General features: G+C 42.4%; 1 protein-coding gene across 1 annotated transcript in view; it reads left to right on the top strand.

Moving 5' to 3' along the window:
• PCSK1 (proprotein convertase subtilisin/kexin type 1) overlaps positions 1-10,868 on the top strand; it is a 29,155-nt gene extending 18,287 nt beyond the window's left edge. The window contains exons 9-14 of the mRNA XM_086770976.1: positions 264-364; positions 1,327-1,560; positions 2,862-3,019; positions 4,979-5,112; positions 6,947-7,108; positions 7,737-10,868. Coding sequence (XP_086627102.1) covers positions 264-364; positions 1,327-1,560; positions 2,862-3,019; positions 4,979-5,112; positions 6,947-7,108; positions 7,737-8,099 — 1,152 coding nt within the window. The 3' untranslated portion in view covers positions 8,100-10,868. The remainder of the gene's footprint in view (positions 1-263; positions 365-1,326; positions 1,561-2,861; positions 3,020-4,978; positions 5,113-6,946; positions 7,109-7,736) is intronic.
• Positions 10,869-14,081: the final 3,213 nt, after the last annotated feature.

Raw genomic sequence — 14,081 nt, 5'->3', positions numbered from 1 at the left:
TTAGAATAAAGTAAGATATTCCGTGTGGGAGTATTTTGTTCCAACACAAAGCGTTTTGATACAAAAATTACAGCTGAAGTAAAGAGAGTGGTTTGAAATATGAACAAATTTAAACATCCATCACTTTTTCTGCTGGTGAGGAATGTATTAATACGCACCAAGTCAGGGATACATGGTTACGTTTGTGAGTGTGGATATGGCTGTATTGAAAACTGTTTACTCATGCAATCTGGGTTTTATTTTTGTTTTTTTTTCTCTGTCAGACAAGTGCTGATCTTCACAACGAATGTACAGAGACTCACACTGGGACGTCTGCATCAGCACCACTGGCAGCAGGAATTTTCGCTCTAGCACTGGAGGCAAAGTAAGATGTCATGCAATTCCATTGAAACTCCCCTCTCCCCGCCACCCCACCATCCTCCCCAAAATGTTGTCTGTTTGAAAGTGGGACCGTCTCATTTCTGTCAGTCAGGCTGGCTCAGCCTGGTGACAAAAATAAGCAGCTACTTACCTCAGCACCTTGCTAGCAAAGCAGAACCAGTAAAAAGTAAATAGGTGACTGAGGAATTTTAGTCCATTTTGTGCATTGGCAACGATTGTTTACTGAGCTCTGGTTAGTTGCACTTAAAAGCAGTGAGGCTGCACGTGTGTCAGGAGAACATCATTTGAAGACAACCGGCTGCAGGAGTTTAAGTCTTTATTAAATTTACAGAACCTTTTCTGCCAGAGATGACGTGAAATGCAAGGTACCCAAGCTTGACTGTGGGAGCAGGCGGGGAGCGGGCAGGTTCCATCCGGTAGGGCTGGCAGTCAGAACGCGTGGCTTAGAGAAGGTAAGGAGGGACAGGACACGACAGGAGAGTGGCTTTTTCACAGGAAACACTTCAGGCGTTAGGGCACAGGCTTCGTACTTGAACGGTGTAGGTTGAGCTCCATTTGCCTGCTCCTTTGATGACAGAAGCCAAGATATTTAGGGCCATCTTTTAAAGCCTGGAGTTATTCATGGATAGAATGAAATAATCGAGTGAATTTTCAAAGTCCAGGTGCCATAAAGACTGGTGAGAAATACTGGTTTTGCTAGTTAACTTTAAATGCCTGAATAATTTAGAAGAATTGGACTCTAATCTTGCTTGATACCTGTTCTTCATTTACACAGAAATCTTGTCTACCTGGAGAAGTATTGTGAGGATAAACATGCAACACGCTGTACATGTTAACGTAATGGGATGCTGTGTATGTTCAAAGCATGTTCTGTTGCAGGGTAATAATTGAGAGAAAAATGATGGATAGCTCTGAAACAATTAACCAGGAACGTTTTCTCAACAGCCCAAATCTAACGTGGAGGGACATGCAGCACTTGGTAGTGTGGACCTCAGAGTACGATCCACTGGCTGGGAATCCAGGATGGAAAAAGAATGGAGCGGGACTGATGGTCAACAGCCGGTTTGGGTTTGGGCTGCTCAATGCCAATGCGCTGGTGGATTTAGCTGATCCCAGCAGGTGGAAAGGTGTACCGGAAAAGAGAGAGTGCATTGTCAAAGACAAAGGCTTTGAACCAAGGTGAGGATTCACATCAGCGGTAACTGAGCTTTTGTCAAGCCTGCAGGACAGTACTCTGCACAGATTGCTCTGAACCAGACTGAGATTTCTTTTGATTCATTTGGTTTTGCCGTACTGTATTCCTCAGGCGCAGGCAAGGAACATTTATTTGCTTGCTTTTTTTAGTGTCAGACTGGTGGAAATTACTAGCATGAAGTCTCAACAAAGAATAAGGTTATTATGTCTGCTTGTGCTGCCGGCGTATGGATGGATGATGTTGTGAGACCGAGCCTGGTCAGATAAGATATGAATGTTGAGACTGCTATCAGAAGATGAATGAAAAGATACCAATGTCTCCCAGAAATTTTTTTTTTTTAAATCTGTAATTGGTTTTAGCAATTATTCTGCTGTGACAGGCATAGTGTATGTTGAAATCAAGGTGATGTATTGAGCTTTAGTCACATCTGTAGCACATCTCTTATGACACACAAGTGTCTCAAAGGCTGACGGAAAAGACTCACCAGCCACATTAACGAGTGCTCCCAGCATGGTGAGCCTAAACTGAGCTCACATACGGGTAAGTTATAATTAGTCACTAAGCTGGTTAATGAATGAGGATATCTAGACCCTTTTTATCTCCACTTGTTCCCTTCTGGATTTGTTGCCTAGAAAAAATACAGCTATTTCAAAGATCAGAATTGTACTGTGTGCGTGCACCAAAAATCCATCTGTAGAAACATATTACAGTGTTTTGGAGAGTCACTGCTTGGTAACCTTATTATTTATTCTATTTTACTACCAATTTGGTTTTATGAGCTCTCTCCTTTCCACAGAGCCTTGATCCAGTACTGACGTCGGTAATACTTGCTGTTTATGGATTTTTATTGTCGTACTCTATGTTATGTTATGAAAACAAAGGTCCCACGATTCTGAGCTTAGAGTTATTTCTGTGGCGATTTAGATAGCCCATTCTCATTAGAAGTGATGGAAATCACGTAGAGAAAGCTATGCGCAGTCGCTCTCTGTACAGAGAACGTAGATGTTAGCTTTTTTCCTTGAGAAGGCACTGACCAGGGCTTGTCACACAGGCCTTGTCTCATGCCGTGCCTGTCACTTGCTCCACTTTGGTGTTATCTGTGCTTCCAGAACTTCCCATGGCTTTTACTGGAGCATTCAAAAAAATAATGAATGGGAAATTTTTCTTTACTTCTTCCTTTCTTATCATTCTGAAATGTGTGTTAAATATGTCATTTGCACTTTGCATAATGATTCGGAGTAAAAACTTTCTGTGAGTAATCAGAGAACTCCTGTAATTTTTCTAGGTTTTTAAGAGCAAATGAAGAGGTAATCATTGAAATTCCCACAAAAGCCTGCGAGGGTCAAGAAAACTCCATTGTGTCTCTTGAGCACGTGCAGCTTGAGGCAACGATCGAGTATTCCCGTAGAGGTGATCTTCATGTCACTCTGGTGTCTCCATCAGGTAGAGGACACAAAACCACGCTGTGTTTGTGTTGCTGTAACATCTGTTTCATTGAAAACCAGCTCTGTGTTCTTCAGAGCATTAAAAAGAGCTAAATACATTGTGAAACAAATGGAGTCACCTCCAGTTGGTGGGCGTGAGGACAAAGCACCCTGGGAACTGCAGAACTGGTTCTCTGAAACCCCTTTCCAGCCGCCGTGTCTTCCGGGTTATTTTTGTCAGAAGAGGTCTGAAAACCATACTTCAGAAAATGCAGCCACTGTTTCTAATACGTTTTCATTCTGGCAACAGGGTCTATAAAAACTGAGAGTTCCTGGCAGCCAAGAAATTGCAGTTCAATAGTGCTTATCAGCCTGACTGTGATTTAACAAACGAATGTCAAACTGAGGAAATTGGACTCCCCAGGTTTCATGGAACTGTGTCTCCCCATCAGAATATTTGGAAACACAGTGTGTCAGTACTAAATGTGCTAGAATACAGCAAGCTGTTTGAAATGCCCTGAAATGACACTGTAAGGAGAGGAAGAAAAAGGAGAATGAGTATAAACAACTCAGAAAGTAAGATCTGTTAGGTCAAATGGTATTATTAGGAAAAAAAGACAAGCTTTCAGGTATGAATTTAAACACCAGACTGGTCTAATTTACTGATAGTAAAGGCTAATCTAGCAGTTCATGGATAATGAACCACTAGAGCCTTGTTCATGTTATTGCAAGCCATCGCTGGAGAGCAGAGTTAAGGCACTGAACATACAGTGTATTTCCAAACCCTGCCTTGTCTGGGATTCCTTTTAGCCTAACCTTAACTCTTCCTTTTCTGAGTTTACTGTTTTTCTTACGGGAGCAGCGTTGCTGTGAGGTGTTTCGCCCTTGGCTCTTGGTGGTATTTTCAGATTAAATTCTGTCTCAGAGTAGGTTTTTGTTTGGGATAAATATATGGACAGTCGCAAGGTGCATCATGGAGATGACAGCAGCAGTAGCGTCCATTCTACGTTGATGGAGGTATTTCTCTCCCAAGACACTGTTCTGCTGCTCATACGTAGGAAGCGTGACTTCACCGTAGAAAAGCACCCCTTTTTGAAGGGCTGACAAGAGTTCTTCACTTTGTGTGTATGTCTGTGCATGTACCTGAGGTAGCGACTGCCAAGTGCTGCTACTGCCGCTGTTGTGTCATGTTGCCTTCATGGTTCATGCTGTCCCTTGCTTCTGGCTGGTTTTCCACTTTCCTGCAAAACACTGCTACCAAATGTGTGTCATTCCTCTTCTCTATTTCTGGTGTTACCTTTAAATATATTTATAGCTCGTGACCTGGCTCCCAGGGGCTTTGCTGCCCCTTGTTAGGTAAATGCGGCTCCCTTGCTCTCTCTTACAGGCACAACGAATTTCCTGCTGAGTGGCAGAATCTCTTCTGCTGCAGAAAAACTTTATCAGCTGCAACATTTTTGTACTGATGGTGACCATGCAAATGCTTTTCACCCCGTTAGAGTTACAGGCTGTAACAATTTACATCCACTCACCAAAAAAAAAAAAAAATAGTGCAGTGATGAACTCAGGATAAGGCTTTGCTTTCACAATACTGTGTGAGCTGGTTTGCCCTCAAAACTTCCATCTCGGAAGTTTCCTGAACTGTTCATCAGTGGGCAAGACTGGTTACATCTGACCTCTGTTTCTTATGCTTCTTTGTATGCATCCGCTACTTTTTTTGTGTTAAGACATTGAACACTAAGCAAGATGGACTTTTTTAATGTGGCCTCATGTGATAGATTTTATCTTCTTAAATACAGCTGTGAAAATAATTAAAGTCACCCCTGCTCAGAAGTGGCCTGTTTCCCATTTCACAAGCCACTGTCAGTGTGTTTTCCAGGTAACCTGTGCACTAGAGAGCGTGTACGAGCTGAGCAGTGTGGAAAGTGAAAGCTGGTGTGTATGGGCAGTCACAGCTGTTCATCTTGCTCTGGCACAGGGACCAGCACTGTCTTACTGGCTGAGAGAGAGAGAGATAAATCTCCCAACGGCTTTAAGAACTGGGACTTCATGTCTGTCCACACATGGGGAGAGGATCCAGCAGGCACCTGGGTTTTACGAATTACCGATGTGGTAAGTATGTCTGTGTGTTAACTGGCTATGTTTGGCAGCTAACACAGGTAAAATCATCACTAACCGCTAGCAAGCGTGTTGAATGGTGAGTCTTCTCATTAAGGGAGCTACGACAAGAGTTTATTTAAACTGAATATCCCTCTGGATTCAAGATTAAAGACTGACTTATCTGAAACGCAGGAAAAAGATAGGGTCAGATTTTTCATGTTCTTTACATAAATGCAAAGCACCATCCTCATTTTGCTGGCATGTACCTGTCAAAAGTGTTCATGCCTGTGTTTTTCACACATTACATGTCACTGAAAGAAATCGCTTAATATAATTTTCTGTGATTCATGGAGTGAAATATATAATTGAATTAACATGTGATTAACTGCAAATCACATTTTTTCTGCAGAAAAGAACACAGGATGGATCTAATCTTCTCCTGGTGCATGTGCATAATTTTAATTAACTCAAAACCTTTTGGATTAATGAATTTCTGTTGACCTCAGAGAGCTATTCTGATGTATACCTTTCCCTAACTTCTTTCTTTGAGTAATTAGTGTGGAACAACATTTAAGGATTACAGCCAAGAAATCTACAGATATGAAATAAATAGGTTTATTAAAACCAGCTGGGGAAAGCTGCTTGATGGGCAACTGAAAAATCCTGCTCTTCAAAGAGCGAGTGATCAAGCACACTCATCCCTGGAGAATTTCATTGACGTTGGCTGTTAATAAGCTTGTCATTAGGGGTCAGATCCCGTCAGAAACTGAACGCTTCCTCTCAGGCACTGAGCCTCCAACCCCTATTGGCCTCCAACTGTAAACAGAAGGATAATGCCAAGCACTAAGCAGTAGAAGAACAAGGCAGTAGAAGTAAATATTATTATCAGCAGCGTAGTGTTAATACTGCAGGCTTATAGATAACCCCTTGGTTACAGATATCCTGCTCTTTGTACTTAATATAATGCATTTTTTGGAACAAAGTTAAGAAGAGCATTTTGTTTGTAATTCTCTCTCCTTTTCCATTTTCAAGTGAGATGTTCCTGAAAGTTATAATAAACCAAGCTTTTTGTCCTCAAGAGTTACGGCACTCTTTCCCCAGCTTCTAGGGTTTTGTGACTCCTGAAATAAGTTTTCACATCAATGGCCCGTACTGAAATCACAGGTTCCTGTGCAGAATTACTCATAATTTAGTTGTCACGTAAGTTGTGTATGTAGACTATGGTATAGACTTCCATTAGAACAGAAGAGCCTCAGCAGCTACCTTCAGTCACTAAATGACTGAGGAAAAATTCTGAAAGCAGCTTTGGTAAAATAAAGCGTCCGTGTTCTCTGTAGTTGTCTCTTCCACTTTCTACTATTGAAATACTGCCGTCGAAACTAATGGACAAAGCATTTGTTCTCACTTCCACAATCTGTGTTTCGGATTGCTTTTGTACACCACTGCAGAATATTATTCCAAATTACTATTCCAATGGCAACTTTTGTGAGAAATTGCCAAGGAATGGCTTAATGAACAAATACTGGTAACACAAAATGCGACTTCGGTAATTTTTAGCATTCTCTGTTATGATAAAATTCCATTGATGCTCACGTGATTAATTAATAATTATGTTGCATGAAAACGTGAGTATTTGGAGTAGTTAAGCCATTGTATTAAGTCCCTCTTTCTGATATATCCTGTGTCTGATATATCAGTCTTTCGGTCCTTACAAATCTTTGTCTAAATTTAGATATTGAAAGCCTTGTAATTTGTTGTAGCCACTTCTGTCTACTTTACGATCGAGTGTCCTGTTCCCTCTTCCTATGTCCTGAGAACCTGTGCTAACGCCAAGCTTGTCCTTTAGTCTAGAAGAATACAAAATGAAGGGAGGATTGTAAACTGGAAGTTGATTTTGCATGGCACTGCTACCGAGCCTGAGCATATGAAGCAGCCACGTGTGTACACATCCTACAATGCTGTGCAGAATGACAGAAGAGGAGTGGAGAGGATGACGGACTTTGTAGAGGTAGTGTTACATCATTTTTTTTCCTTATGTATTTTTTAATTTATAAGAAAATGCTGGTTTTTTCCTCGTAAGGAGACATATATTCATTTTTGTATGAATTTCTTCTAGCCCCTGACCACTTCTGAGTTATGTATTGTAATTCTGTCCTTTTAATGATATTTTTATTAGTCTCTGTTTTCATATGGCAACATCTGAGGGTTCTAGGACGGTGAGAGGCTATTGGTACTGAAGCAGTGAATTCCACAGCTAATGCAGCTGAGTGGTACAAGGAGGGAGCAATACACCTCTGGCAGACACCAAATTCATGTGAATCTGGTGAGAACGAGTGTCGCATCCAAAAGGAGCTTTGCCTGCTGGAGTGCTTCCAGGGAGTTTGGAAGGGAGTTAGTAACGGAAGACGTGACAGAAGTCAGAGACTGACTGATTCAGGGGGTTTGGTTAACTGGATCTGTTTTGATAGTCTGTTTTGGCGTAAAATGTTCTAGTTCTTTCCTAGATGGTAAGTGACTCCTGACTGAAAAAAATAGCATCTATTCACACAGAGATGGAAATCACTAATCAGAGCAAATCTTAATCCAGTCGGTTTTTCATTGACACCTAACCTTTTTTACGCTCATCTGTATTCTAGGACCATACCACGCAGGAGAACCTGAGTGAAAAACCCACAGTCACAGAAGATACCAGTAGCATCAGTGACACAGCTGAAGATAAAATCCCGTCGGAGGCAATGCTGCACTTACTGCGAAGTGCTTTTAGCAGACAGATGGCTCAGAAGCGGCTGCCAAAGACGACTGCGGGCAAGAAGTTAAATATTCCCTACGAACACTTCTATCAAGCCCTCGAGAAATTAAACAAGCCCTCCCAGTTAAGACACTCAGAAGAAAGCCTGTACAGTGACTATGTTGATCTTTTCTACAATGCCAAACCATACAAGCATAGAGATGACAGACTGCTGCAAGCCCTGGTTGATATTATAAATGAAGGAAACTAAACTGTAGGGTATGGCGCTGAGTTGGAAATATTCATTCTCCCCACCCCACCTGTAGTTTTTTTTCAAAGTCAGTATGCTCTAGTTGTGTGATTGCTGCTTCGATTGCTTCATATGTTATACAAATACCAAGGAAAGGAAAAAACGAGCGTGGGAGGATAAGGCAGTAAACGACGCTTTTTAGTAATAGCTTTTTTCAAAGCCTTTCTTCCTTACCATCAGAGTAGATTTGCCCCCTCAGGCATGCGATGCTGTAATATTCCCCTGAAAACCCTAATGCTCTATTTTAAACAATTTTCACCTTACTTACTCTTCCACCATGCTCACTTAGCGTGCAGTAGGATTCAAAACCTGGATTACCAAGCAGTTTTGAACCAAACTGCCAGAGCTATGGGGAGATACTCTCATCCCTGGCTTTGTAATGAGTATTGCAGTCTTTCTTACATGTGGGATTTATTCCAGATTGAACATCTGCAGCCAGTGCTGCTTCCATCATAGGTTTTTTTGTTCCCTCTCTGAACATCCATGCTCCGTCACCCTTCTGTTCTCCCGAAAAGGAGCAGCTGGGAGGCTGGAGCTGGATTGGAGCATCAGTGAACAGCGATGAAGTTGTTCACGATTTAGACTACAGACAGACGTACGCTACATAATAGAGCCCCATATGAGGCTTCCCAGACCATGCGATGGTGTTCTCAGCACCTAACTTGAGCTACCTAAGAGACGTACCTAAACTGGGAGCCTAGTCTTTCTAGGCTGTGTGTAGTTATTGAAGGCAGAGGCTCCTGTAGATAGTGCTTGGCCTGTCTTTACACTGGTTCTGAATTACCGGGTGTAGCACTGGTGTATTTGTATTGACTGTGTGAGCTTTGGGGGACCAACCTCCTGCCTATGGAGCCTCTGTTAAATTTCTAAAGTTAAATAATACAAATGCCACCTGAGATGCCTGTGTCTGCAGCGCTCAGGACAGCAAAGCTGGGATCACTTTTTCCTTTCCTTGAGCTGTGGCCAAAGTGGAACAGAAAGGATAACTGCACCAGCAAAGTCAACTTAAAAACTGGGTCTTTGGAGTGTCTGTGGTAGAGTAACATTTCCCAGATACCTAGGAAATTAAGGCAAAATGGATGGGGAGAGGTGCAAGGTAAGAAAAATACCCTGAGAAGGGACTCAGAAATGCAGGGAATGTGGAGAAGGGAGAGGAAGAGGAGGATGAGGAGAAAGCAGAGGTGGCTGTCAGAGAGCAGCGAGGGTGGGCAGCTCCCCAACAGTAGCAGTGTACTAGACAAAAAGTTTTCCACACATACATCTTTAAAGTCAGAGTCAGGAATGACATGTTATTTTGCTGTTCATATTTGTTAAAAATATAATGCAGTGTTGGATGCTTACAAATTAAAGGGAATCGAGAAGAAGGAAATGACGATTCCCAGGGGATATTTACCTCACTGCAGTGCTAAACATAATCCAAACAAGTGCCAATTGGTTTTTCCTTTTCTTTCTCATCTACTATTGAAATGTGTTTTCCAGACATTCCAGAAGTGTTTGATTCTCCTTCACTATCTACTCCTTAAAATGATGCACGTTTCTCTAAGACAGAAACTCAGCATTTTGCTTATAATGCATCATTTGGATAGAGATTTTTCAAACTTCACGCTAAATCCTGTAATTTAAAAGTAAATCTGTTTACTATAACAGTACTTAAGTCTTCTGTGGAGGAAAAAGAGACTGCTTAAGTTCAACTTTGAAGATTGTCTTACCAAACTTAATATTTTTAAATCTGTGCTTATTCATTCTTTGTGCTGGTTTCTTGCCTGTCTTGGGCTTAGTCTGCTTTTTTGCCAGATTTAGATAGATTTAGCTTAGCTGATCTGAAGAATTCTTCCATGTTTCTAGTTCATTCAAGGATAAGAATTTACCATTGACTGTCTCTTATACTGAATTGCTCCCTCTCTACTAAGAAATTTGCTCAGAATGAGAAGTGATTAAAAAAATCCCTGCACGTGATCCAAATCAGAAAGCTTTCTTGTGCTTGCGTCCCTTCAACACACAAGCTTTCTGGCAATACGTAACTACCAAAAAAGCAGAGTGAGAGCACTAACTTAACTAACTTATTTCCACGAATGTTTAGTTTTCAGAATTGGCAGTTAATCTCCACGATAGATGTTCCCATCCAGTGAGGCAGGACCACTTTTAGTCCTGTGCGATGACGCTCAGAGGCTGGTTCCCTCGGATTACAGTGATTTTAGCCGGTCCTCATCCAGGCGTGTTACAGCAAGGAAAGCGCTACCAAAACTCAGTCAGCCCTTGAAAGAAGTTGTCAGATTAAATGGCTGGAAAACATAGGCCCCCTCCTTTGTTTTCAGATCAGTTCACATGTTGTAGCCAGAGTTTCATCAGAGGACAAGTTTAAAATCTCTCTTTTGAATGTTTCCAACCCAGAGTAGATTGTACAGGAGTAAATTATTTTTATTGTTATTCTTTCCTTGGTGCCTGTGTGGGTTTTGTGAAAAATGTAAAAGGAAAAAAAAATGTTTTCTCTCAGAATTTTAAATTATATTTTCGTTACAGGTATTTATAATATAGCAAAGATTTTATTGAACAGACAGAATTTTAAAAGGCATAATAAATTATATTGAAGAACCAGATTTTTCTTGGGAAAGAGACAATTTCATCCAATAAAAGTATTTTTAAAAGGCATGTTCCAACAGCAACCGCAACATGTATGTGATGTGATGTTAAAATTTGTCTACTAGTAGCATAATACAGTGTGTTAGCAGAGATCAGAGTGTGTGGTCTTCACATTTGTAAAGAAAACAGTAAAGTCAGTACTGTCCAGTATAGGTACTTGCTTACTGGACAGTGGTGGAGAACTGGTTTTTAGGCATATCTCTTTGCTGGTCCGTACCGAGGAGCGGGCTCTGTAGGGACGGTGTAGCCACGGGCACCGTTTGGGGTGTTCCTGGGCTGCTCTCGCTGCCGGTGATGCCCACAGGTCTTTCACCACGTCACTGTGAGCAGAATGATGCATCTGTGCAGAGCCCCTTCTCCCACCATTGGGCTGGGAGGTCACCACGCCCGAGCAAACACTGCGGCGATGAACCAGTGCTTCCCAAAGCTTTAACTTCTTGAGGACTCACAGATCATACTTAGATTTAGTTTGCTTCTCAAGTCTCAACCAGCTACTGCTCCATTAACAAAACCTGCTTTGTCAAATGCTGTAAGGACAATTAAAACTTTTTTTTTTTGTCCTTTCAATAAACCACATTTCCATAGCAGAAATCCTTTCAGTTAATGTGCACGGAAAATGGATTTCTGAAGTTAGATAAGAAAAGAAATCTAAGTCTACATTCAAGCAATATTAATTAGCTTCCACACTAAAAAATGGATTTTCTCTCAAGTTGGCTTCTTTTTTAAATGTCAGGCTGCATTTGAATTTGCTAGCTTTAGCTGTTCTGAGTTATCCAGATAGTTTCTGGTCAGTCATCATCTTGTAGCTCCAAACTTGGAAATACAGTTTTTGAAAGAAGTGTCCTCTTTTTTACCTCTCCCAGAGTCACTTCAATCTGAAAACAGTCATACGCATGTTCAATAAAATAAAAATTATTTTAAGAGAGAAAAGGAGACTTTACAAATGCAATGCTAGAATTTTGTTAGTACCAGGACCTGGGAGTGGATGTGGTCTGTTTGTGAAAAGAGCACGTTCCCAGGAAGGGGAAACATCTGAACGTTGCTTTCGAGCTTTTATCTATCTTATGTGCAGATCACATCAGATACCACGTAATCGATGATTCTGTGATTCTGTTCCGTGATCACGCGGCGGAGGTGACAGCCATGCTCAACCCCCCCCCGCGCATCACAGCAACAGGAGGAGCAGCACTGTCGCTGTTTCTGCAGCCGCAAACCCACCTCTGCCACTGCCTTTGTCCAGACACCACCAACCTAAGGGCAGTTGGCTCCCGAATTAGTTCAGCTCTGAAAATAATTGCGGTTGAAAAATTACAGGAAAAAAAAAAAGGTCATTATTACGTGACACCACTTTTGTGTTTATGCAGGTATGGAGTATCTGCACAGCCTAAAATCCTTCTGATTGATCAGATCTTTCCTTGCGGGGAGTCCTTTCCCAGAGCTCCTAGGAACCACGCCACTCACAACGGCGTTTTAGAAAGGGACGGCTCTAGAAATGTGTATTTTGCTCTGGATCAGTTATTCCGCTAGCTAGTATTCCTGACTGCAGAGTGAAACGGCTCCAGTCCTGTGAGGCACCAGTAGCGATCACTTCAGTAAACATTGTTCTGTTTAATGACACGAGTACTTATTAAAAGTATCGCTCCTCTTATTGCAATTTATGAGGATAATGTAATCAGAAAGAACGAGAAATTTTCCTTCCAGCAATGCAGTGGAAAAAAAAAAAGGTCAAATGAGTTGCCAGTTCCACTAAGATACCAGAGAAAAATAAATAGATCATATGTGAACACGGGTAGTTATCAGGAAAATATATCTTAATGGTTATACCATTTCAGCTATTTGACTGCCTCCAATCCAATGTAGCTGAGCATATCTCTCTCTCTCTGATGTCATATTCCTTCCCTAAAACAAATTACTTGCTTGCGTTACTATGCCCCTGTTATCAGTCGCTGCTTCGGACCATAAACACGTAGCATAGTGCGGTGCCATATATTCTGATAAGGAAATGCACTTCGAACTACGGACGTGCGGCTCTGCGTACGCTGATCTGTGCGTGCTCATGTGAGACCGGCCCGTAAAGGTCAGGCAGAGAGGAGAGCCATATGCCGGCGCTGTCAGACCCCACAGATCAGTCCTGCGCGTAAGAATAGCGATGGTGTGGGGCAGAGCGTCGCGGGCACCCGGGACGTCAAGGCAACGTTCAAACCACAGTTCAGTGGGGAACTCGGTTATCTTCACATTAATTCACAGTTCGTGAGGGACATGGTGAAACTGAGGGGTTAGAAAAAAACTTGTGCCTATCAGCATCTCCTCTTTTACACAGTATTTCAGTTGCCTGGTTTAGAGTGGTGCGCCGTATGTGAATGAAATTTATGAAAATACCTGTATATATTAAAAACATCGCTTAACTGCTGGGCTATATCAGTCAGCGCAGTTAATTGCTCATGCTTTTACATGAAAAAAAGTATTGATAATGCAGGTTGTGTCAGAGGGTGGCAGAAGAGGGAGGGAGATTTGTTCATTTCACAACCCTTTTAACAGCCGAGGTACATTTTGCCAAGGAATTCTGCATTTCTGCAGTTGTGCTAATGGAAAAATAGCCCTGCTCTCATTGTGCAAAAAATAGCCGTAACTGCAGGGAGTCTGAAAGCTTAGACAGGTAAGTAATGCTGGCGTTGTTAGACAACAGGCTTTGTGTCAGGCACCGTCCACTGGATCTTGGGTCTCTTGTGAAAACGCTGCAGTCAAAAGTCCTTCATGGCCGCCAGCGCTGCATTTGGATTCCTTAGGGAGGGGTGTTGTGGCACTCAGAATGTTTTTTAGGTATCCTTTAAAATGAGTAGAAATAGCCCCCCTTAGAGCTTCTGTAGGACTCAGGTTGTTCTGAGGTAGGCAGTGGCTCAGCTGTGGATAAATTATTCAGCCAGCTGATATTTCTGACTGCACAGTGAAACAGCTCCGCTCTGAACCCAGGCGCTGAATGTGGGTGTCTGAAGTCGGGTGACGTCCTCCCCTCTGTTCCCCATCGCCGCCGTTGGGCGCTAAGCCCTGCTGAGCACAGCTGGACACAGCTGGGCTGAAGATGTTAGCCCAAACCGTGGGCCTCTCCAGGCCGGGGTTCCTCTGCGCAGGGTAAGGGGGTGCGATTTTAAAGTTCTGCCTCTTGCTGCTCTATAGCGCGTGTCGTGAGTCACACGAGTCACGCCTGGATCTCCGTACAGCCTGCAACGCAGCTGCGTGACGCTTATGCTGCGGTGTGCTGGGTCTCACCCGAGGACCGTGAATCACCTTCCCGCGGGGAAGTGC

The sequence above is a fragment of the Chlamydotis macqueenii genome, chromosome Z (assembly GCF_036417535.1).
Source record: "Chlamydotis macqueenii isolate bChlMac1 chromosome Z, bChlMac1.mat, whole genome shotgun sequence".
NCBI classification, from domain to species: Eukaryota; Metazoa; Chordata; class Aves; order Otidiformes; family Otididae; genus Chlamydotis; species Chlamydotis macqueenii.
This window is presented reverse-complemented; position numbering and strand designations above follow the sequence as displayed.